The sequence below is a fragment of the Dermacentor albipictus genome, chromosome 2, assembly GCF_038994185.2.
Source record: "Dermacentor albipictus isolate Rhodes 1998 colony chromosome 2, USDA_Dalb.pri_finalv2, whole genome shotgun sequence".
NCBI lineage: Eukaryota > Metazoa > Arthropoda > Arachnida > Ixodida > Ixodidae > Dermacentor > Dermacentor albipictus.
Window position 1 is genome coordinate 131,907,812 of NC_091822.1, and position 24,762 is coordinate 131,932,573.

Below are 24,762 nucleotides of genomic sequence, written 5' to 3' on the forward strand. Positions count from 1 at the left end.
TTATCGTGACACGGTTTACATATATATCTCAAAATTGTTTTAGCGTGAGGAATTTTCAAATAGAGACGTATAGTTTGAGTAAATGCTAGAGTACTCGGATGAAAGGCCGTGTTTGCGGGGCATGCATCAGCAGTGCGTGCGCTGCCGTTCTCGTATAGCTTAAAAGTAGCAGTATTTTTAAGGTTCTTGGCCACCAATCCAAATATATGCAACCTCAAAAGCTTTTGGAGCACGAAACTTGCGATAAGCTCAGTAACTCGCAGCTTCGCTACTTACGCGAAAAAATTAGAGCACAACAAATTAGTCGCTCGGGGAAGCACCTTTACACGTTTGAAACAGAAGGCATTCGGTTTGACGATAGTTGGAAGAGTTTTTTTTTCGGGTCTATTTTATGAACATTTTAGCCGCAGGAGTTATTTTCCAGGCTACTTCAAAAGCGTTAAGCGCCTTTCGATGCTTCGGCGTTATGCAGTTTACGTGCTATTATTCACTAGGCAGCTGCTTTATTAAGCTTCGACATTAATGCATAAATACAGAAGAGAAGCAACATGTGAACATGCATAAGATACATTCAAAAAATTTTTTTGCCGCCATATGTAAACAACGATGCGGCGGTTAGGCTCGGCCTACCAGTCCCCACGTGGGAGCGGCGCCTCAGCTCTGCCCTAGGGCAAAGCGTCTCAGGACCTTGCTATTAAAGTTCTTTGTCTGTCTGTCTGTCTGTCTGTCTGTCTATGTAAACAAGAATGTCAACTAACTTGTAGATAGCGGATAGCTAGCAGATTTCGTTCAACCGGATGCGTTGCATGCAACTGTATTATAATATTTCTTAACTGTGCATGTGCACAAATTCTCGTGCAGTCTTACGTAAAGATTCACGGCTGCATGCATTTGAGATCTTTCGATTGCTTCCATCCGCATGCATGATTTTGTATGTGCGGTTCTCTGGGTGTACGTTCCCATATGCATGCTGGATGCAGTAAATTTTTATCAATATTTCCAATACACTGCTTATTAACAACCCTAGTAACAAGTGTTTATATATAATTGAAACATAGTTGGCAAACTGTGGTTCACCCGCCGTGGTTGCTCAGTGGCTATGGTGTTGGGCTGCTGAGCACGAGGTCGCGGGATCGAATCCCGGCCACGGCGGCCGCATTTCGATGGGGGCGAAATGCGAAAACACCCGTGTACTTAGATTTAGGTGCACGTTAAAGAACCCCAGGTGGTCAAAATTTCCGGAGTCCTCCACTACGGCGTGCCTCATAATCAGAAAGTGGTTTTGGCACGTAAAACCCCAAATAAAAAAAAAAAAAAAAAAAAAACTGTGGTTCATGTAGCTAGTATTTAGGGTGTAGATCGACCCCGGCTATTTTAGCCAAGCTAGTCCGCGAAAATAAAAGATAAAAAAACACGGTGCAAGATATACTTCTATAAAAAGACCTACAGGTCAGATCTATGACGGCTGAACACCCTAGGTCTTAAATTCGGACCTTGCCGCACCGTCTTTTTTTACATTATTCTTCTTTGAACAGCTTCACTGAGTTTATGTTAGCTGGGACACCCTGTATCGACAACAGTCGACAAATAGTGTGAGGCTAAAGTCCATGAATTAGCTATAGACTGGTATGCAGGAATTGTCTATAGACAGTCGCTATGGGCTTATGGCCTTACACTTTTTGTAGACTTGTCTATAAAATATCCGAGTCTATAGACACTTTATAGACTGTCTATAGATTAATGAAAATTCACGTTTGTAGAAAAATGTCTGCACAATATCTATCGACAATAGCGTATAGGGTTATACAGATCTACTTACAGTGCATAAATACTCGGGAATAAACCTGCTCTTTGACGTAGTAGTTCTGTGGAAACCCGCAAGGTGAAGAGAAGTAATGAATAAAGGGAAATCAGACATCCACCCGTTCGTAGCAATTGCTACAAAGGAAACCAATACGGGTTCCTCAAAAGGAAAGCCTCATAGTTGAAGAAAAATTCGTCCTGGTCCGGGACTCGAACCCGGGACCACCGCCTTTCCGGGGCAGCCGCTCTACCATCTGAGCTAACCAGGCGGCTAGCAGATGGCAGGGCGAAGTCGAATTTGTCGACAACACAAAGCAAAGGCAAGCGTTTGACGTAATAGTTCTGCGGAAACCTGCAAGGTGGAGAGAAGGAGCAATTGCTACGAACGGGTGGATGTCTGATTTCTCTTTATTCATTACTTCTCTCCACCTTGCGAGTTTCTTGCAAGGTGCACTTGCAAGGTTTCTTCCAACTTGCAAAAAATTGCTGTGGCTTAGGTAAGGTTAAGCCCAGGATGCGAAGCATACTAGCCTTTATTTTAGTTGTTGAACCACTGTTTAGCCTGGTGAACTGCTGTTGCTTGGCTATATTTGGTTCGGCTAGACGAAGAAACAACTCATGCATTACTTCTTCGCCTTCAAGAGTGGAACGCGACAGCGTTCCCGTCGACCCGCCAAGGGGTGTAAGACAATGGGCTACAGGGCAGCGACTACGCGCCCCGCATTGGACGCGGTGAGCGTCGAGCAAAGCAGCGTTCGGCGCGGCAACGAAATGTGCGCCTGAGCAAGAGACGCACGCCTTAGAAACAGCGCGTTTCTAAGGCAACACCGCATTCACTAGAGGCGTTTTTGTACCGCTTTGAAGCGTTGTACTCGTGGCTCAGTGGTAGCGTCTCCGTCCCACACTCCGGAGACCCTGGTTCGATTCCCACCCAGCCCGTCTTGCAAGAGTTGAGCCAAAGCCACTTCTCCTCTGTCGTGACGTCACGGTGTCACGTGATTTCATGGTCACCGCCGCGCCTGAGGAGCTGGGTTGAGCCCTCGTAATATGCTTCGCATAATATTATATAATATTACTCTTGGTCTACTGCAATAGTTGCACTATACCTACGCTTTACCGCAAGGCCTGACATGGAGAGTGCCTGCCAAGGGAACGAAGCGCTGAGATAGATGCCGCCTTCACGGCCGCAGACGAATGCATGGTGACACTTTGTTACTGCGAAATTCGCTTTGCTGTAAAATATTAATTTGCACGTCATACTTCATTATTATGATGTCCTTCTATTCATCTGCCTGTTCATTCGTCCATTCGAGCGTTCGGCACCAAAGATTCTTCGAAAAGCTAAAGTTGTCCAGGCAGCCCCTATTTGATGAGTTCGACGAACAATGAAAATAATAAGCACAGTGTTATTGACAGTTGTGCGCTCCCTGTAGTCGAAAGTTACAAGGTGAACAAATACACATCACAAACGAATCGAATCTTCATTTTCTTCAGCCACATGGGTTGTATCAGCTATCAAATCATGTTTTTTTTTACAGCGAATAGCAGCAGCAACGCTTACTCATGTCCTTCGGATGGCTTCTTAAAGCCCCATTTTCTGAGGTAGTTCAGGATGGGCCACTTCTTGTACCGGCCCGAGGCGAAGTACTCCTTGATGTTTGGCAGTTCTTCGAACCTCTTCAGGTACTCCACAATGTGCGGGTACCGCTGCAAGGTCTCCGCTTTGAACTCTCGGTGCCAGTCGAGCCCTTCGTAGAGCAGGAAGTCCACGTACGTCAGCCTGTCCCCCAGTGTCCACTTCCGGCATGCGAGGAAGTCGTCCCAGGGACCCAGGACCTCGTCCAGCTTCTTGGCGTGCGACTCGAAACCGTGCTCGAGCTTCGCATCTGGTCCAGCCCCGTAGGCCCGAAGGAGACACAGGTCTCGCGCCTGTTGCTCGATGACGTCTAGCTCTGTGGTCTCCTTGTCGTTCCTGGCACACAGAAGACGCGAACGCAAGTACATGAAGTCAGCATGGTACCTTAAGAGGAAGGCATTTGGCAAGTGCCTAATACCCTGATGCGCGATAAGTGCGCAGCGAGAGTGATATGACATATTGCAACTGGAAACAACGCTATAGTTCCACAAGTCTACTGATTTAGTTGCTTTAGTCACTTGCAGCAAACATGGGGAATAAATTGAAAAAGCTAGGTATTATTTGTAAGTGCTGGTTACTATTGAGCCTGAAAAGGAAGGCCTCCCGGCGCCCATTCCTACCTTGTCTGAAGCTATATTTCTCTCATATCTATGAATATAAATTACGCAAAGCTAAAATTTGTTGTGTAATGGGACTTAATTACTTTACTATATAGTTCCGTATAGCCAGTTACTCGTAATGGCACATGTATATGTGTGTGTATAGTACACGAGGTCGTACGTTACTCCGAAATAGGTGGAAAAAAAGGCCAGGTTCATAAAAAAAACGTACGCTGCTGGAAGCACCTTAACACAACCCTTAGATCCTAGATTTTTTTGGCAGCCTTGGCCCTAATTCTATAGAGCCGCTCAACAACTCAAGTCGGATGCCGAAAATGAGGGCTGATGTGCTAAGGCCGCTTCATCCAACATGATAGCGTAGAGGGCGTGCAGTAAATTGTGGACTGAGGGGATGTAAGTGTTGCGTGAATTTCAATTCCGCTATTCATAACCCAAATTTTCAACGTTCCGCATGATTACACTTTTATTAATCATTGGTACAGCATAAACTTGGGTTGCTCGCAGCACTGACACTTACCACTCGCGAAGGCTCAGTTTCTGCATCTAAGACACACACACACACACACACACAAAAACGGTTCAGTTATCGATATGGGGAATAATTGAGTAGCACTCAGCGCAAAATCCGTGTCACTCCTTCGTTTACGTAACACCCGCCTTGACCAGAAAATAGTTCACTACGACCCTGGCACAGTGCAACCGACACGACCGCTAACTTCCCGTACATGTTCAATACCCTGACGTCACCGTCTCTGGGGTATCTACGTACCCAGGGCCGGGGCACAACGAAACAATTCAGTTTTGGTTGATTCTGTTATTATTATTCAGCGCTCGCAATCGTTCGAAACTGATGATTACCTAGACGGAGCGCCGCTCTTGCCACCTACGAAGCATCGCAAAGGAAATTATTGCAACAGAATCATTACATTATCCCCGCTAAGCCTTCTCTCAATAATGCTGACTGTTAGGGATTGGAACGATGAGGACGAAGTAAATTGTTTTCGAATATTGAAACGCTGCTATGAAAGCATCGAAACTTCGCGTTTTCCTCATACTCGTCTAACAGTGCCTATCGAGTTTAGTGAGCAACACTGAACGAACACGGCAAGCCTTAGCCTTAAGCGAACGTTCCGAAAAAGTCACTTTTCTTCATGGGGACAACTACTTCAAATAACTGCAACGACGTCAGAGCACCAAGCAGTTTTTGCCCTGACTACGTATTCTTGTCGTCGCGTTGACGCCAGGTGGAAGCTTCGTTTATTCGGTCACTGTTCATCAGTTCAAGTTCGCATTTTCTTGTGAGCATGTTTTGTTTGAACTTCACACTCAGTATACTACTTCAGACGATACATCATCAATCGAGGGTATGCCATTAACGTACCGGGCCACCAGGTCATGCTTTCTTCCCAGGTAACGGAGTATGGCCAAGCTCTGGGTCAGCCTGACGTCGTCGTCGACGTAGTACGGAAGGTTGGGGAACGTCAGGCCCAGCGTGGACCTCTCCTTGTGCCACTTGTCGTACTCGGCAGGAGGGCCGACCTTGAACTGCTTGTCTTCAAACTGGACTCCTTTGTAGACGAGAAGGTTGCGGATGGGTTGTCCCAGGGATCTCACATCCCAGTAGCAGAGTACGGGAGCCATCACTGCTGGCCAACGACGACAAGGCTAATCGTCTGCGTGGGAGTAAATTTCGTTCTAAATGCGCAAACATCGTAAAATCCTTTCACATTGGGCACGCTGCCGCATGATCCGAAGGCCCTTGGCACTCACGGCTGCAGGAGCGTTGGAAAGGACATGTGCTGTTCTTTTGACATTGACTTACCATGAAGCGTATCTTCGTCTTCCTCAGTCACTCTGCATACAAGAGCGGGGTTCCGCGCAAGAGGTGACACTTTATAGACATACGTGTAACACCACGTGCCTCACTGTAATTTTCTTTGAGAGAGACCACCCAGTTATCGTCTCCCGCGTCATTTACACACTTCTCCCTCTACACTTCCCGTAGACAGAGATGTTATCGCTGCAAGGGTCTTATCCATGGAAAGAGAGACGCGAATAACACTTGATTCTGCCTCGTCTGGACACAAAGGACTCGGGTCATGCACCCTGCACGACATTTATTTTTCGAGTTTTTGTGGCACTGATACGGCGAATATGGCAAATGAGGGAGCAAGCGCTCCAATGTTTTTGTTGTGCTTGACAATCTCCGAGTGCGTTTGCTCGACGTCCAGTCTAAACTCGCGGTGCTGGTCGACTCAGCCGCACAATTGGTCTCCGGCGCCCATTACATATATTCGTATAATTCTTTGAAGGAGATGGTGCGGCATGACATTATACACGTTATAAAAATTGAGGCACGAAGTAATACAGCTCTTATATAAGTTGAACCAACGAGAAAAAAAAAATCTACGGTGAACACGTGCTTCAATGTATGAACAAATGAGTCGTGATCGCGCACAGTTAAAACATCGCTTGAACACCGTACTCCCCTTGAAGATGCATTACCAACAAGCCCACATTGCAACCCTCGTGAACTTCATCGCTTGACAGCTCCTTCCAATGATAAAACGCAAGAAACAGTGGTTAGTTACGAAGCAAGTTAGTGCGCGCAAACATGGGCTGTATTTTACGAGTATATGCGTGACCCAAGTGTGAAAAAAATGAGATGGGCCGACTTCATCTGCGAATGTAAAAATGACGAATCAGTGAAATAAACTAAAACCTTGAAGCGCACAACCAGACAAGGACGGTTAAAGAAGATGGGAGACAAACGAGCGCTGACTTGCAACAATTTATTGAGACGCACGTGCAAAGCGGAATATAAAGGCATGTCGTGGCCCTATATCACGCAAGCTCAGCGAGCAAAGCAATCAGTGATGATGCAAGTGTTGTAATTCCTTTGATGATAAGCAGTCGACGGCTTAGGCGCACAGTTATCCCCTAAACTATCAATAATCTCTGCCTCGATGACTTCACTGCATTCGTGAAATCATCAAAGAAATGCGCCAAAGTTGCGCGATACCATTCCGAAGCGCTGCAGACTCCGTTAAAAGGAATTCGGTGTTGTAAATTTACACTTTCTCTATTTTATAATGAGTAGCCACAGCTATAGAATAAATTAATATTGGTTTAGTGTATTCAGCCAAACATATTGTCTTTTCACAAAGATAACCAAATCCCCGGCTGGAAGAGCATGCACAAGTTTATTCACTGCAGTCGCTACGAGAGAAGAAAAATCGTTCTCTAGGCATTGCTTACGGAACATGCAGGCACATCGAACATCCCATGAAACGTGGTAGTGTGTTCACCAAAGCTTGGGTGCGTAGCAATAGTAAACACATTGAAGTGAAATGAAGCCAAGTACGCCAGGGTTTGATTTATTCGAATCTCAGTGCCCGTGGTTTTTTTGCTTGCCACCGCTGGAGATAACTGGACAAAACAAGTAGCGTACACAAAGGTCAACACCACTACTGCAGGGGATATAATGCTCGTAGCGGAACAGCGAGACTGTTTCACTTGCTGTATCCCCAAGACCTCCGGGGACACGTGATGGGCCACTTTTTGTACTTTCCCGACGCGAAGTGCTCCTTCACGTTGGGCAGCTCTTCGAATCTCCTCAGGTAGTCGACGAGCGGCGGGTATTTGGGCAGTGCTTCGGGCTTGAACTCGCGGTGCCAGTCGAGCCCTTCGTAGAGCACGAAGTCGACGTACATCAGCCTGTCTCCCAGGGCCCATTTGCGGGACGCCAGGTGCCTGGACCACGGCTCGAGCATGTCCTTGACGTTCTCGGCGTACGACTTGAGGCCCTCCCGGTAGCGGGGCTGGGGCACCGCCTCGTAGGCCAATATGAGAACCAGGTCCCTGGCCTGCTGCTCTAGGACGTCAAGTTCGACCAACTCCTTGTCGTTCCTGCGGTCCAGATGACCCAAAGGAGAGAGAAAGAGGGACAAGGTGCCAGTTAGCGACGGCACATGCAGAGATACGAGTTGAAAAGATTTCAGTACCTTTTCAATAAGCGCTGAATATATCGTGGCAAAATTAGTGCACTGCATACGCTACATAATAATGATACTTCTAGGTATTTTCCTGCATGCTAAATCCCAGTGACATATATACCTGATTGTGTGCTAGAAATGATTAGTGCATGGTATCTATCTATCTATCTATCTATCTATCTATCTATCTATCTATCTATCTATCTATCTATCTATCTATCTATCTATCTATCTATCTATCTATCTATCTATCTATCTATCTATCTATCTATCTATCTATCTATCTATCTATCTGTCTGTCTGTCTGTCTGTCTGTCTGTCTGTCTGTCTGTCTGTCTGTCTGTCTGTCTGTCTGTCTGTCTGTCTGTCTGTCTGTCTGTCTGTCTGTCTGTCTGTCTGTCTGTCTGTCTGTCTGTCTGTCTGTCTGTCTGTCTGTCTGTCTGTCTGTCTGTCTGTCTGTCTGTCTGTCTGTCTGTCTGTCTGTCTGTCTGTCTGTCTGTCTGTCTGTCTGTCTGTCTGTCTGTCTGTCTGTCTGTCTGTCTGTCTGTCTGTCTGTCTGTCTGTCTGTCTGTCTGTCTGTCTGTCTGTCTGTCTGTCTGTCTGTCTGTCTGTCTGTCTGTCTGTCTGTCTGTCTGTCTGTCTGTCTGTCTGTCTGTCTGTCTGTCTGTCTGTCTGTCTGTCTGTCTGTCTGTCTGTCTGTCTGTCTGTCTGTCTGTCTGTCTGTCTGTCTGTCTGTCTGTCTGTCTGTCTGTCTGTCTGTCTGTCTGTCTGTCTGTCTGTCTGTCTGTCTGTCTGTCTGTCTGTCTGTCTGTCTGTCTGTCTGTCTGTCTGTCTGTCTGTCTGTCTGTCTGTCTGTCTGTCTGTCTGTCTGTCTGTCTGTCTGTCTGTCTGTCTGTCTGTCTGTCTGTCTGTCTGTCTGTCTGTCTGTCTGTCTGTCTGTCTGTCTGTCTGTCTGTCTGTCTGTCTGTCTGTCTGTCTGTCTGTCTGTCTGTCTGTCTGTCTGTCTGTCTGTCTGTCTGTCTGTCTGTCTGTCTGTCTGTCTGTCTGTCTGTCTGTCTGTCTGTCTGTCTGTCTGTCTGTCTGTCTGTCTGTCTGTCTGTCTGTCTGTCTGTCTGTCTATCTATCTATCTATCTATCTATCTATCTATCTATCTATCTATCTATCTATCTATCTATCTATCTATCTATCTATCTATCTATCTATCTATCTATCTATCTATCTATCTATCTATAACATGGTGAGATACCCTGAGAACGTAAGGCGTAAGCAACGTTTGTTCAAGCATTTCCAAGCTGGCAGTTCCCGTGCGAAGGAACGCGCTTCCATTCCTTACGTGCCCGGGATAAGCGAGACCTCATCACGCGTGCTGCATAAATATGACGATGAGGTGGCTCACGTTCCTGTGCTCAAACCGAGGCATGCATTCGTTAGTGAGAAGGACAAGCTGGCGAAGGAAGCGTTTCCTGGCGTTGTTTACAAGGTCCTCTGTGCGGATTGCGATTGAGTCAGCATAGGGGAGACGGGCAACTTTAAACAGCGGATGCGCCAGCATCAAAACGAGAGAAGGGGGGTTTCAAATGCTTTGGCAGAGCAAGCACCAATGACTACGCGCACTATTAACTGGATGAAATCTATAGTCTAATCGGCCAGGAAAGGAACTGGAATTCACGTCTGTACCTGGAGTTTCCCGAGATACAATCCACAGAGCACACGCTCAATTGAAACGAAGGAGCGCTCCCTCCGTATTACGCCACATGCTAAAAGCTATTTAGACAGGCACTTCAACCTTTTTCGCCCCATTGTGAACAAGGCTTCCATATGGAAACCGAAACGCTTTGTCTTTTGATAAGTTTTACTTGGTCGGTGTACGTCTTTCTTTGTTTCAGACGGAGCTTCCGAGACAGAACTTCTCTGCCTTGTTGGCTTGGAGGCGATGCTACCAGAGGTACGCTTAATCGCAGAACTTGTGTGTTCTCTATTTTTCTTTTCATGCCTTCCACGATGTTTCTTGCGTTGAAAGACTGTAATGATTTTTGATTAAATAATCTTAAACTTGGCAAATTTGCTCAACACTGCCAGTGTACGGGCTCGTTCGATCAGTCGGTCCCTCACTTTGCGGCCAGGCCGTGCTTTCTGCCGAGGTAGCGTAGTATGGCCAAGGATTGTGTCAGCTTGACATCCTCGTCGATGTAGTAGGGCAGGTTTGGGAACCGGAGTCCCAGCGTGAACTTCTCCTCGAGCCATTCCTCGTGGCCGTAGCCGGGCGCCGGATTGAGTTTGTAGCGCTTGTCCACGAAATCGATTCCCTTGTAGACGAGAAGGTTTCGGATAGGCTGCGCCAATCCGCGTGTATCCCAGTAGCCAAGCACAGGTGCCATGACTTCTCCTTTTAGATTGAAATGAGAAACAAGAAAGGCGGTTTCCCTATTATTTCTACATTTCATTAAAAACAACAGTCAATTTTCCCTATCTTACCCTTCGCTTCATTGTCTGTTGCATTCATATTGGTAGAACTAGCGTGAATTAACCCCCCCCCCTCCCTCCTGTTCGCACTCTTTCCATTCTAAACTCCGTTCGTCAGGTCATTCGCTGAAAGGAATAAAATGTTAATAATTGATTGTTGATATCTCAGTTCTCCGGTTTAGAAGTGTTTAATCATTTACAGTGTACTTTGCTTCATTAGTTTGTCTATTCCACGTTGTTTTCCTTTTCGTTTTCAATTAATAGGGATCCTCAATAAGAAGGCGACGTTTCTAAAGCGTACCGGGTGCTGCAATGCGCAGCTCTCTAGCTTACAAGCCTCAAGCTCAATAGAGCATCAATCGGTTCCAATGAATACACCTAGTACTTTGACTATATATTTTTATGTATTGCTGTCAATACTGTCAAGGCCAATACGTCACTAAGGAAAGAAGTGACGAGATGGCATGGCATGGCTGTGGCACACTTTGTTAAAGTTTGTACCGTCAGTGATAAAGCAGCGACGGAGGCAGGGAGGTGACCTCATGAGCGAGTTGAGGCAAGTGTGCTCAAGTGGTATATCGCCTGTCCAGCTTATGGTGAACGCGTGACTAAATACAATCTGCACGAAGTAAGACTTGCTGCCTGATAAGTGTAATGTACAAGTGTAGTGTATCTTATGGGAAATACTTACACGGGCAGCTCTTGTGTCGTAATGCAAGATCAGGTAAACCTGGGGTGAGTTTCATAGATTCATAGATGACGAGCATAATTGGACAAAATGAAACGGGTGGTGCCGTTCTGGATGGAGTCAATAATGTTCATTAAGGAAGCACGCCCGAAGTCACATAGGGAACATGCATGTTCGAGCTTAGGCCCTTGCTAACGCTTCGCATGAGGATAATTTCGTCGGGATAGTAGCGGATGGGAAATTGTGTCGTGAGAGCCCCAGAATGCGCGTATAATTGTTAGATAAATGCTCCATATGCAAATTGCAAAAATATTTTAGCTTTTCTGTTATGTCATTTTATATCTTAATGGTGTAGAACTGAGAACGTATTGTGCTAGGCTATGATTAATTGCATGGTGACAGATATAACCTGCTTTTGAATTTACGTTGAACTTCACTAGCCAATCAGAGCATTAAGAACATTCTCGGCTTTTTCGCCTTTCCTTGTTCGCGCTTTCAAACGTCATGGGCCAAACATTGCTAAGAATAGATGGGATCAACATCTTCCTGCAGTATTACATTGTCTGAAGAGTTAGCGACAGTTTGATAAACAACACTCAGCAAATAGTTTGATATTGTATGTAATTTTAGTAGAGAGGTCGTTAACATAGACTACTAACGATAATGGCCTTAGAACAGAATTATGCAGTACACCAAGGGCCACAGTAGCAACTCTGAAACCACCGTATCGACGTTATGGTTGCTTAGTGTACAAAAAGTAATTCCTGCGAGACAAAATCAAAGGCCTTCGCGAAATCTTAGAAAATGCAGTCTATAATAAGGTGGGCGTCAACGGTCTGAAACACATTACTAGAAAAAGGCAAGAGCTCTGGCTTTTACGAGATGCAAGCGTCCTAAAGCTTTGTTGACAGCAGGGGAAAAATAAGTTAAACTTAGTCTCGACATAGTGTGAGTATATCAAATGTTCATTATATATTTTATGCTTGTATAATAGATTTAAAATAGCTATATTGCGCTAATTATAATTATGTAGATAATAGATAACTGCTTAATATATATATATATATATATATATATATATATATATATATATATATATATATATATATATATATATATATATATATATATATATATATATATATATATATATATATATATATATATATATATATATATATATATATATATATATATATATATATATATATATATATATATAGATTTATATTTTGGAGCCAAAAAACAAGGAGCACTCAGTTTAGTTAATGTTAACTCAGTGAAGCAGTAAGGGAGAAATGCTGCGATTACCGCAGAAAAGTTGCATATGCCAGTATCCGTCAGACTGCGCTTAAAGAATGCCTTCTTCGACGCAGCACGAACCAGCAATTTAAATTATCGTTTCTGTTGAAAAGCATTAGATGGACTGATAAAAACATTAGATATGCAATCACAAAATGCTTTCGGCTGGCAAAGCACAGTGGTAACTGACGCCCTCTAAAAGATACGTCGGTGCATCAGTAAACGTGTGGCTGCAACACGTAATTAAATTGAGTGATGAAACTTAACATATGCACTGTCATAGAATGGGTTCAGCTGACACATGGAAAGTGGTAACTGAACCTCTCTAAGACATACATTGCTCCGCCAGATAACCTGTGCCATTAGGCGGAGGGACAAAAATAATAAACATGTGATCATAAAATAGGCTCGGCTGGCAAATGACTCTGATAACTGCCCCTAAGTCAACGCCTTTTTCTTTCAGTGGAAGACAAAATTCAATGTCGACGATAGATATACGGACGAAGGCAGAAACTAACGTGACCGAAACACTAAACACCCGAACGAGATCATCACTAAAGCCGTTCCACTTAACTCACCAAGCCGAGATAGCCCTTCCTGCGGGAACTTGGTGCCTGTGGCCGAGAACAACCCTACGGTGAAAGGCCAGAGGACCTCACCGTAGACTGTGAGAGGGGCGTAATTGTCACCTCAGGGTAGCGCGTGCGCCCACAGTATAAGCCCGGTCGCGATGTTTCTTTATGGCTCGTTAACGCCGCTGCTGTCTCCACGCCGCGACGAATGCCTACACAAAAGCAGGTTGTACCTGAAATTTCCGTGCCGTAATCTCGGAGTGGAGAGGCGACCGCAGGTCAGCGTTTCCGCGCCGCAGGGATATCAGGGGGGTCGGACGATAACCCGCACTAAAGCCGCACGTCCCCGAGTGCTCGTATCTCGCTGCGTCCGGACTTGTGCTCGTCGCGTTCGTGTACATACTAAAAGTGAAAGATCAGTCTGAACAATGAGTATTATAAATATTTGGTATTACCGGCGCTAAGTGAAAGATGTGCACTCATGTTTATAATATCGATTTCGGAGTGCTTTTTAGTAGCGACGCGTGATGAAATCAATCGTATACGTGTGTCTGTGCAATCAATAATTGCATTCACTTCCGCCCCTTTCTATAATTTTTTTTTTCAGTGCATTGACCCTTTCACGTAGTAGCTGGTCTCATTCTGAGATATATTCCGTCGGAAATTGCTAAAGATTTCCAGTATAGAAGAAGCAAGGTGAAATGTATTAAATGTCTTCAGAGGTTACCTGCTAGTTACTGCCATTGCTTATTGCGCAAGCATTGAGGAGTTGGGATACCACTGAGGGGTTGGGGGTCGCACTGGCATGCGAGGGATTGGTTTTTGTTGGCCTGCGATTTGTCAGGCTTTTTAATCATATTTATGCAGCACTCCAGAAAAGCGAACAGCGACGCTCAGGAATATCGTTTTCTACCGCTATACCGTGGCTCTTTGCCATCCTTGTGTAAACTGCAAAAAGCAATTTCAATAGCAAAAAGAAATATATATATATATATATATATATATATCAGCAAGCATGTCCGCTGAGATACGGACTGACAATGCTGCTGCAGGCAGCAGCAACAGCCACGCCAAACCCGGAAGGTATGCGCAAAGAAAGCCTCGGTTTAGAGCAAGCGGGGAAAAAAAAAACTGTGCATTAACCGTCAACAATGATGGCCAATGCAAGCGAATAGCCGAAGGCTTTCAGCAAGCTGTTCACTCCGTTGAAGGAGCTTGAAGGCGTATGTTTGCTGCTCGTATGTTTGTGTTGCGTCTGTTGTTTCATTGCGTGATTCCGTAGAGGAAAACAGAGCCGTCAACTAGCACTTCTGTAGTGGTAGTGTAGGTGGCCACACACACGAGCCAATTCATCACGTATGGGCCTTGTCTCCAGGGAGGCGAGAGCGCCGGCAGGGAAGGCGATAGCGAACCTTCTGACGCCCCAAATCAGGCACCCGCGAGGCAGCGCGTGCGTCCCAATTGAAGAGCGGTAAGTTGCGGCAACAATTGCCCTCGGTTACTCGGTTGCGCGCGACCACGTGCTCTTTGCATCGGCGCCTTTCTAACGGTGGCGACCATCACCGACCTCCAACCACGCGGACCAAATGCCTAACGCTGTAAACATTGCCGCCTATAAAACGCTATATATCGCATATAGGCAGTGTCACTGATATACTTTGATTTTTTTATTCTGTTAAGTATTAAAGGGGAGCTGAAGAATCTGTCGAATTCAATAGGACGCTCATATACGGATGCGGGAACCTTATAAACCATGAAGGTAAAATTTTGGGGGGGAATGGGGGGGGGGGGGGTACGCCCTCTGTTACCCGAAAGGCAACAGAGGGCGGGCTAGCACTGTGCTGTTACGTCGAAGATATTGCCTTTTCTTTGCTTTCTTTTTTTTCTCTCTCTCCTTTTTATCACAACAATTGTGGGAACTGCTATGCAAACTAGACGACGCGTCATAAAGAAGAGAAGTTGACCCGTCGTGGGAGGCTTAGCAGCTACGGTTTTTTGCTGCCAAACGCAAGGCCGCGGGTTCGATTACTGGTCGCGGGGGCCGCTTTCCGGTAGGCGCGAAAATGCAAAGTGCTTGCGAGTATAAAACACTGAACACGGTGTGGTGAAAATTAATTCGATGCCCTCCACTACGGTGTCTCGCACGTCCCCGTGCATTACTCTGAGACGATGCAAGCAATCAATCGGAGAATCGATCGATCACTCACTCAATCAATCAGAGAAACACGCGCGTTCCTTTCGTGCTATAGTGTGTCGAGTTGACTATACGCAGCCTCCAGGATCATCACAATGTGCCTCTGTAACGTTAATTCCGCTGCTACATTCCGTCTTGTCAATACTTCGCACGTACCGAGTATTAGGATGTCAACTCCTGTAATGCTCAGCACTGACGTTCTAGTTCTTTCTTCGCTTAAAAAGTGGTGTCAGCGTCTCTTCCGTGACACGCCTCCTGTCGTTGCTGGCGCAGGGCAATTAATCATGGGGTCTGTCTGACGCAATTCTATTATGAAACAGGTAACCGTTCCAGGTGACCACAGTACGTATGCATAGCCATAGCATAAGTGAACGACACAAAGCTGATCTCTGTAAGTTTCATTCGTACCGGCAGTGCAAAGTCGATGAAAACGCGCAGGAATGTATATATTTCGTTTATTTTGCTTGGGTCCTTGGGTGCGCGTCTTATTCGATTTCGCGCTGCTAATATGAATGGAAGCTGTAGCAAACAACTAGTCAGCCTTTACGCCTTAATCTGTGACATCATCTTTGTAAATAGAGTACGGCAAGTAAACAATGTGTGGCCCCCGGAGCACGCGCATTCGTGACCCCCGGTAAGGTACATTGAAGTCGACTCAACGTGTCCCAAGTCAATTGCTCGCGAGATTAGATTCGGCGCACAACTACACTGTATTTTGCTTAGTTTTGTATATGTCATAATTTCGTATACCCGAGAGCTCGTATTTCTCACAAAAACTTTATTAATGCGAGAGCATCACTTCGCTCATTGTGCGAACCCTCTGTCGCCATAAAGCCATCGCAGAAAAACGGCGCACAAATTATTTCATCTTCGCCTAACTGAAAAAAAAAAAAAGTGGCCATGCAGATAATTCGATCCTCCGCCCAAACGCCACAACTGCCGCTAATAGCCGAGCGTGCTATCCACTGCGTCACCGTTGCGACAATGATTCATTAGTTCGAGCCTGCGATTGATATATATATATATATATATATATATATAGACGCCGTCGCCGGAGCCCATTGAAGACGACGAATAAGATGCAACGCGCTTCAGGTACATGTCAGACGCTAATACCCACGACATCCCCCCAGAACACGAGGTGGAGTTCGCCTAGGAAACTGATGAAAAAAAAAAAACTCAGTGCCCTTCCACTCTGGGAAGAAGGATGACCAGTGAAGCTCTGTATGTGGGCCCTTTAATGGCGAACTGCGCCTCCGCCGCGGGTCGACCTGGCATTGCACTATCTCTTCGGGATCGGCACACGTATTGGGAGTGTTTAACGCCTGCTCCACCTCCGCCGTCGGTGTGCCCGGCATTGCACAATCTTCGGGATCGGCCCACGTATGGGGAGCTTTTAGCTTACAACCACACGAAAGTATCCTTGGAAGGAAGAGGTATAGAGCTTCGCTGTAAAAAGTAGTGTCAACACCACGGTGCCGCTAGGAAAAGTACTGTCATCGCTCGGCAACGTGGTGTCATCGTGCTCAAAAGTGGTGTCATCGAGAAAGAACACTCGGCACAATGTGCGTGAACCACTACTTTAATGAGAACTCCGCAAATAAAACTCAGCTGACAGATGACGTCTTGCGTTGTAGCGACTTCATAAGCAGCAACGTTAAACTCTGGAACTAACGCAGCAGCACTAAACTAAACGACATAACTCAGTGACAAGTAATGCTCTCGCATTTACGCATCGTAAGAATTGCATAGGTGCCCCCATAGTTATTTGAACCACAAGTTGATCGGATAATATTTCCAGCACTAACACAGAATTTAAACTTTTCAATTATTATTTTTTCGCCGAGTTAATTTATTTTTCTGGCTGGACGCCACGAAAGCGGTTGACATTGAGATAGACATTAAGGTAGATAGGAAAGGTAGCATAATGGTCAAGGCGCCGCCGCTATGGTGACCCACACCCCTACATCCACAGTATATACATCTCACTTCCTGTTGCCCCACGGCCGCATGGGCCCCAGAATGGGCCACTTGTTGTACTTGTCCGAGGCGAAGTACTCCTTGATGTTGGGAAGCTCCTCGAATCTCTGCAAGTACTCCGCGATCTGGGGGTATCGGTCTAGCGCCTGCGGCTTGAGCTCTCGGTGCCAGTCGAACCCTTCGTAGAGCATGAAGTCGACGTAGGTCAGCCTGTCCCCAAGAGCCCACGTGCTGTTGCTCAGGTGCGTGGCCCACGGTTCGAGCACGTAGCCCATGTTCTCCGCGTACCACTCGAGGCCTCCTTGGCCTCCAGGGACGTTTGCCGCCTGGTACGGTATGGCGAGAAACATGTCACGTGCCTGCTGCTCGAGCACGTCCAGCTCCGTGGTCTCTTGGTCATTCCTGAGCAGAGGAGGGAAACCATGCATACGTCACAGATATTTTGTAATACATATATCATCTTTTACGTGTTATTGGGGGGGGGGGGGGCGAATACGCGCAACTTCAAATACGAATCGAACAGTTATGTTCCGTGTATAACTATACTTAGTTTGACAATATAATGCTCCATTTCTGGGAATATTCGTCTATTGCCGATTATACGAGCTTGCTACAGTGAAAGGAGCCCATTCTCCAAGGAAAAGTTGAAAAAGCCTCATGGCAGGTGCGCTATAGACCCGACCATGCTTTAGGCGGCAGTTGGGCACGGTGTAATTGCAGCCTGAGGTATCTGCCACAATCTAACCAGTAAATATGGTGAGTCTTTTCACTTACACGCGTTGACCAAATGAACGGACTTACACACACACACACACACACACACACACACACACACACACACACACACACACACACACACACACACACACACACACAAGCATAGGTACACATACGCATAGGGCGTCAGCCGGCTACCGCGGTTGGTCCCCACCAACCCGCGGCAGGAGGCTGACGCCCGCTACTTACACAAAAAAGCACATGCATTGAAGAAAATACGTCATGTTTCCTGACGTTTTGCTTGAATGCATTTTTTTTTCTCTGAACGCGTCTATTTCTTGTACTTCTATTTTCGGTTTTCTCGTGTGTTACTGTCCCGGGCTTTCAAGCCTTTATTGAGAGTTTGCCCGTATAATTTTACCTTTCTTGTGTCACTGCTTCCTGCTCTGCAGATTTCAATTCGTTAAATTGTTGCCTTTGTTTCATGTTTGATCTTTGTATCTTAATTTATTTCGTTTACAGCGGATCTTTCTCCTTACTTCTCTTTTTTTTTTCTAATCTGTGCGCTTTGTTGCTCTGCGTTTCTAACCAAAAAATGTTTATTGATAGTTGGAGCAGCTATGCAGTTAGTCGTCAGGCCATGCATTTTACCTGGTCGTCCAGTCAGTAAAGGTTCATGTTCGCTTTTTTTTGTTTTTTTTTTTTGAGACTGCAGGCACGTATGGATCCGTTTTTTGAACTGAGGCCATAGTCGGTAGCAGGAGTTTCATGACACTTCTTTTTTGCCCAGATGATCTTTCAAAGAGACTCAAAGGAGGAATGCTAACTTAAGCTGCACCGGTAAATTGTACTTCTTTATTACCGTAAGGGCAGCGTTCGCGCAAGTGAGGCTTAGAGATCGGGGGGGAAAAAAAGGAAGACGTCACGAGGGGCGCTTTCGGCCCTCGTGATTTAGCCTTTCATAATTTTATATAGCGTCTGCTCAAGTTCACTCAACTGCTTATCGAGAAGAAAAATGTACACTGCGTTCTAGAGAAGCCGAGGAATTGACCTAACACGTTTTGCTCTAACTTTTCTTTGGCACAAGAACGGCTTAGGCGCGGCAAAATACTTCGGTATTGGTGACGGAACACTGACGGACGAGCACCGCGACATATGCGTGAAATACAGAAAGGAAAATTTCGGCCTTCCTTTTATGCGAAGCATATTTTTTTTCCTCATCTGCCAAATAAACGCAAACAGAGTCTTGAAAGGACACTTCGCCAGTACGAAACGGTTTGATTACTGCTTGTTTTTTTTCTTTAACTGTTATTCGACTTCATTCTCATGCAGAGAATACTGATGTTCTCTTAACGTGACACCACCTTTAGTTCAACGTGTATATTGCCATTTGTACCACGGTACGACCAGGGGCTAGCATTAGGAGAGACACTCAACTCACTGCTGTGTAGTTTCGTATGAGAGACTTGCATACTTGTGCCCAGCTTTTTACCGCTTCTGACATATACCCACTTCCCCCAAATGGGCCTCGAGCTTTTTTTTTTACATTCTGCTGAAATGACGCGTCAGACGCGTTCAGTGCTTCATGAACGAAGAGAGAGAGAGAGAGAGAGACAGCGGCTGCTCACCTGCCGGCCAGGCCGTGCTTCCGTCCCAGGTAGCGCAGTATGGCGACGCTCTGGGTGATCTTGACGTCGTCGTCCACGTAGTACGGGATGTTGGGGAAGGGAAAGCCCAGGCTGAACTTCTCCCGCAGCCACTCGTCGCGGCTGTACTGGGGCGGCGGCCCGTGCTGGTAGCGCTTGTCCTCGAACGGGACCCCCTTGTAGACGAGCAGGTTGCGCGCGGGCTGTCCCAGGGAGCGTATGTTCCAGTAGGCGAGCAGGGGCGTCATTCTCTCTCGCTGGGCTTCCAAGAAACGAGAAATGCTGTTGGGTGACGAAGTGTGTGTGTGTGTGAGTGTGTGTGTGTGTGTGTGTGCGCGCGTGTGTGTGAGTGTGTGTGTGTGTGTGTGTGCGCGCGTGTGTGTGCGTGCGTGTGTGTGTGTGTGTGTGTGTGCGTGCGTGTGCGTGTGTGTGCGCGCGTGTGTGTGCGTGCGTGGGTGTGTGTGTGTGTGTGTGTGTGTGTGTGTGTGTGTGTGTGTGTGTGCGTGTGTGCGTGTGTGTGCGTGTGTGTGCGTGTGCGTGTGTGCCGGCTATAGCAAGACACAGTTAAGAGACCGGCGCTTCGAACGAACCGTAGAAAAAAAAGAAAGAGATTAGCGTAAAGCCATCCCAAAAACATGTCGGCACTATGCAAGGAAGGAGCGAACGAAAACGTGAAAATAGTTTTATTTAACATAGTAATTTCTATCCTAGGAAGTATCACTTTTTTCTAACCTAAAAAGGATACGAGAATTAAGCGCTTACAATATTTGTGTGTGCAAACTCTACAATTTACTGTCATATTTTCTCTATGACGAATCCACGTTCTTGCTTCGAACGAGACGATGCCGATGGCAATTATTATTATTATTATTATTATTATTATTATTATTATTATTATTATTATTATTATTATTATTATTATTATTATTATTATTATTATTTGCTTTGAACACTCGTGTGCATTTCACAGGAAAGGGAAAGCGAGGAGCAGGCTGGCGACCGGCGCAGGAAGGGGCACAATGCCTGCCTGCTCTTCAGATGGGAGGTGAAAGCAACACAGAAATGGAAAATAGGAAGGAGGGGAGGAAAGAGGAAAGAAAGAGCAAACAGGACAAATCTAAAACAATAATGTAGAACACACAGACAACAAGAACAATAAGATAATACAGAAACAATCAGATGCCAATAGCCCTACTGAAAAAGAAACTCCATTTCTCATAACTGTCTTATCCAATACCATATGGCATAGGGGATAAGCAGGTTTTTATATAAGATTACACATTTTCATATCGGTTTACTGGATATGGGAGTTATTGGGCTTATGTGTTTTTTTTTGTTAAATGGAGGTTAGACACTCAGGTAAGCAAGGAAGTTGTTTAACAATGAAAGCAGCGTGAAACGCGCAGGTCTGAAGGATAAGAAACAGGACACACGAGCGGTGACTTACAACTGAAGGTTTAATGAAAACCCTCGCCCCGGGTGGACCGTTTCCTAGACGCAAACCCACTCAACGCCACTCCAAGCGCTATTGAAATGTCTGGTAATAAAATACGTCACTCAAGTGCTTAAGGCGACGTAACTAAAGTCAAATCAAAGGAAGAAAGAACGAAAAATAATGCAATTTGCCAAAAATCTTGCAGCGCAAGACAAATCCTATGTAGGACACAGAAAAACGACATATCTTTTCGGTCCGAAGACAGAGGAGGCAGGCTAGCCCACATGTTCGTTCGACACGCGTTCGGAAAGGGCTATTTCTATTTATGCATTACAACGCAACGAAATCGTCCGCGTTAGCTAGAGGTTGCTTCTGTACGTACGTTTGTCCCGGGCCGTCGGAGACGAGTACCCCCACAGAACGTCTGAGAGATAGCGAAAAAAAGCTTCTACTGTTCTGCTCTTTCGGATAGGACCACAGACGCTGACGCGATGTCGTCCACTGGCGGCACAGATACGCTGGGCGTTGAGTGGAGACGAATTCCTTTACGACTTGCTGTGCTACAGCTGTTCCTCCTCGTGGAGGCGGCGCGAACGGACGATAAGTTGCGCCCCAAATTTTCACGGTATTTTCAGGAGACCAGCCGAGTCCTGCTCCGGTCAGGGAGACTTCCGTATCGATGTCATATAGTCGAGGGTGCGATTGGTGTACTTGTCGCCGACCGGTCTTCGAAAGTATCCTCAAAATCCACACCTGTGACTCCCCCGCCACCTCCACCTCCGCCCCGCCTCGTTTTATCTTGTCAGCGAAGCGCCTTGTTGCTTTGTAAGAACAAACGTCTCGTCAACATCGTTGTTTCCCATTGTAAAAAAAAAACAATGAAATCAGCAGACGCCAACATTACCGTCTGCCGTGAACTCATTTAATGCTGCAGCAGCAGTGCTGTTTAAAACCTGGTGAAGAATTTGACGAAGTTTTTTTTTTCCGTAAGTAGGAGACGCTAGCGTCGGCGTCGAGAGCAGTCGCACCTCACGTCGGATCCGCCAATTTTCGGCCCTCGTGCCGGTTCTTCTATCCCTATCCGGACAGTTTCTTCATGAGTGGGTGAAGCAAGTCGTCAGGACCATATCGATACCAGTCGTATACCAATACTCGCCCGGGGTGGCCCAGGAGTTTTGGGAAGCCCTTGACCACGCCGTGCGCCGACCTAGGCCTATCCGGCCTAGCTCGAGTGCGGCCGCCAGCACCCCAGCGCGCAGACGAAGGGACGACCACCCGGCCGCCCGCCGCCGCCTCGTCGCCCATCTCCCGGCTACCCACCGCCATGGAGATCGCTGTCCAAGGACAAGAGGTGACCCCCGATGAACTTTCGGATGCTTCCTGGCAGACGCCAGGCCTCCGCGCCCAAGAGAAACGCCGCGCAGCGTTGCGCCTCGCCGCCGCCGACGCAGCTAAATCGCCGCGATCGAAGCAGGCAAGTGCTTCGCCTCCTCAGCCCCGCCGTCACGCTCCACTCCCTCGCCTTCCGGCCGACACGATTCACCTCGTCGGCCGCCCCAAAACCCCCGTCGACCTCACCAAACTCCAGCCTTGGCATTTGTACACCGCCTTGCTGCAAGCAGCGAGCCTGCAAGACCTCCCGCCCGCATCTCGCGACACGGTGCGGATCCACCCGGTCAACAACACCTTTACGCTCAGCGTCGCGGAATCGGCTCGCGCTCAAGCCTACCTCCGCATCACCTCCCTCACGGTGTCCGGCACCACTATCGCCATCCACCTCTACGCCCCACCACCGGGCGACGCCCTACGGGGCATACTCTACCACGCCTTCGACGACTTCACAGATGAAGCCATCCTTGACGATCTGCAGGCAAGCAATCCTGCACTTTCTATTGTGGGTGCCCGCCGTATGGGCAAGACTCCCCACATCTTGGTCACCCTCACGGACCCCAAACTACCCCGGTGGATCTTCTACCATGGAGTCCACCTTCGCCTCCTCCCTTTCCACAACAAGGTGGAGGCCTGTTTCAACTGCCGCTCGACTGGCCACCGGACCGACGTGTGCCCCAAGCCACAGCAAGACAGGTGCCGTCGTTGCGGCGACTTTCACCCCCCACCGCTCGAGGGCTCGCCCCCGACTTGCACCCCCCGCTGCATCGTTTGCAACGGGAATCACTCAACGCATAGTTCCAACTGTAAGCACCGCTACGTGCAGCGCCCTCAACCCCCGAAGCAAACGGCGCGCCGTCCTCCGCCGCCTCCGCCCTCCAAGTCGACCAGTGACTTCCCACCCCTCGCTCCAGCGGCGCCCAAACCAGCCTCTAAGCCCAACCAGTCGACGTGGTCCCGCGGCCCCCCCGGCGCTCCCTCGGCGTCCTCCTCGCCGCAGGTCGTCGCACTGCAGCAGGAAAACGCCTCCCTACGGCAGCAGCTCACTGCACAAACCGCTACACTTGCGGCACAGAAGACCCAAATTGAATCCTTCCAAGCCCAACTACGAGCTCTTGAGGAGAAGCTTGAGGCAGCCATCACGCTCCCATCATGTCTGCCCTCCACAATCGCCTCCTCCTCTGACATGGATGTTCAGACTTGCGAAGGAGGCACTAGCAAACGCCGCAGACCCAACACCCCTCCTGCATCTCTCCACTTTTCCGAAGAGGTCCAGGCAGCCATCAAGACGACCCTGGTGGACCTAGAAAAACGGCTGGATAGCCGTTTCACCTCGATATACCAGCTTCTCACGGCACAACAAGAAGCCCTCAATGCCATGCGCACCGACCTCACTGCCTATCCCCCCGCCACGTCCTTCCAATCTCTCCAAGAGACGGTGGATAGCCTTCAAGCTTCCATGCTCGCAACCATCCGAGCCAAGCCACCGCTCCACGTCCGCACCACCTCATCCTCTGCCGCCCGACCCTCGCAAGCACCAGCCGAGGCAATACCTCTTTCTTCCGCTACTAATCATGGCTGACCGCTCTGTCGTCACCGTTTGGCAGTGGAACTGCCGTGGTTTTCGCCCCAAGCGTAACCACCTCCTTCTACACCTTCAACAACTGGACCCCTTGGTCTCTCCTGACGTCATCGTTCTACAGGAGACTCACGCCACCATTTCCCTCTCGGGTTACGTCGCCCATGACCAAGTAGCTCATCACCCTCTGCCCCATCCCGTCACGGCCATCCTCACTCGGCGGACGCTCACGGTCAATCGAGCCGATCTGCCCTTCCCTACGGTCCACCATGTCTTTATCGAGGTCCTACCTCAGCGACGTGAAGACCCCTCTCTTTTTATTCTTAATGTTTATACCCCCCCACGCGTCACCAAAGACCTGTCGCTCGTTGCTCTGCTCCGTGCCGCTGCAGCGAGAGCAGCCAAATCCCCCCTCCTCGTTCTCGGTGACTTCAACGTCAGGCATCCGGACTGGGGTTACTCCAAGGCCGATGGCCCCGGCGCGAGGCTGTGGCAGCTCGCACACGACCTCCACCTCTCCCTGCTCACCGACCCCACGCAACCCACGCGCATCGGCAACAGCGTGTGCCGCGACACCACTCCGGACCTCAGCTTTTGCCGTTACGTGCACGACGCGCGCTGGTCCAATACACATCAGTCCCTGGGCAGCGACCACTACGTCCTCGCCATCCAAGCCCGTACCTCCCCGTGCAAGCCGCGCCCACACATGACCCGCTATACGGATTGGGATGCGTTCCGAGCC

The 24,762-nt window shown here is 47.7% G+C and overlaps 3 protein-coding genes and 1 non-coding gene across 8 annotated transcripts; all 4 read right to left on the reverse strand.

Moving 5' to 3' along the window:
* Positions 1-1,997: 1,997 nt before the first annotated feature.
* On the reverse strand, positions 1,998-2,072 carry TRNAS-GGA (transfer RNA serine (anticodon GGA)). The gene has a single exon. It is a non-coding gene; the product is annotated as a tRNA-Ser (tRNA).
* Positions 2,073-3,189: 1,117 nt separating this feature from the next.
* On the reverse strand, positions 3,190-6,022 carry LOC135912568 (glutathione S-transferase Mu 1-like). 3 transcript variants are annotated; one of them, XM_065445057.1, is made up of 3 exons: positions 5,882-6,022; positions 5,441-5,732; positions 3,190-3,775 (listed from the first exon to the last, which is right to left on the reverse strand). In XM_065445057.1, the coding sequence occupies exons 2-3, from the start codon at positions 5,698-5,700 to the stop codon at positions 3,361-3,363; spliced, it is 675 nt and encodes a 224-aa protein (XP_065301129.1). In that variant the 5' UTR covers positions 5,701-5,732; positions 5,882-6,022; the 3' UTR covers positions 3,190-3,360. The 3 variants fall into 3 exon arrangements, with proteins under 3 accessions (XP_065301129.1, XP_065301131.1, XP_065301130.1); XM_065445059.1 differs by having other exon boundaries at positions 5,441-5,702; positions 5,882-5,943; XM_065445058.1 differs by lacking the exon at positions 5,882-6,022 and adding an exon at positions 5,830-5,859.
* A 1,383-nt stretch (positions 6,023-7,405) lies between these two features.
* On the reverse strand, positions 7,406-13,324 carry LOC135912533 (glutathione S-transferase Mu 2-like). Its single transcript, XM_065444989.2, has 3 exons — positions 13,087-13,324; positions 10,168-10,441; positions 7,406-7,968 (listed from the first exon to the last, which is right to left on the reverse strand). The coding sequence occupies exons 2-3, from the start codon at positions 10,431-10,433 to the stop codon at positions 7,572-7,574; spliced, it is 663 nt and encodes a 220-aa protein (XP_065301061.2). The 5' UTR covers positions 10,434-10,441; positions 13,087-13,324; the 3' UTR covers positions 7,406-7,571.
* Positions 13,325-16,810: 3,486 nt separating this feature from the next.
* On the reverse strand, positions 16,811-21,564 carry LOC135912527 (glutathione S-transferase Mu 4-like). 3 transcript variants are annotated; one of them, XM_065444984.1, is made up of 3 exons: positions 21,435-21,564; positions 19,600-19,879; positions 16,811-17,656 (listed from the first exon to the last, which is right to left on the reverse strand). In XM_065444984.1, exons 2-3 carry the CDS (start codon positions 19,863-19,865, stop codon positions 17,260-17,262), a joined length of 663 nt encoding a protein of 220 aa, XP_065301056.1. In that variant the 5' UTR covers positions 19,866-19,879; positions 21,435-21,564; the 3' UTR covers positions 16,811-17,259. The 3 variants fall into 3 exon arrangements, with proteins under 3 accessions (XP_065301056.1, XP_065301054.1, XP_065301055.1); XM_065444982.1 differs by having other exon boundaries at positions 19,600-19,899; positions 21,435-21,554; XM_065444983.1 differs by having other exon boundaries at positions 19,600-19,874; positions 21,435-21,553.
* Positions 21,565-24,762: the final 3,198 nt, after the last annotated feature.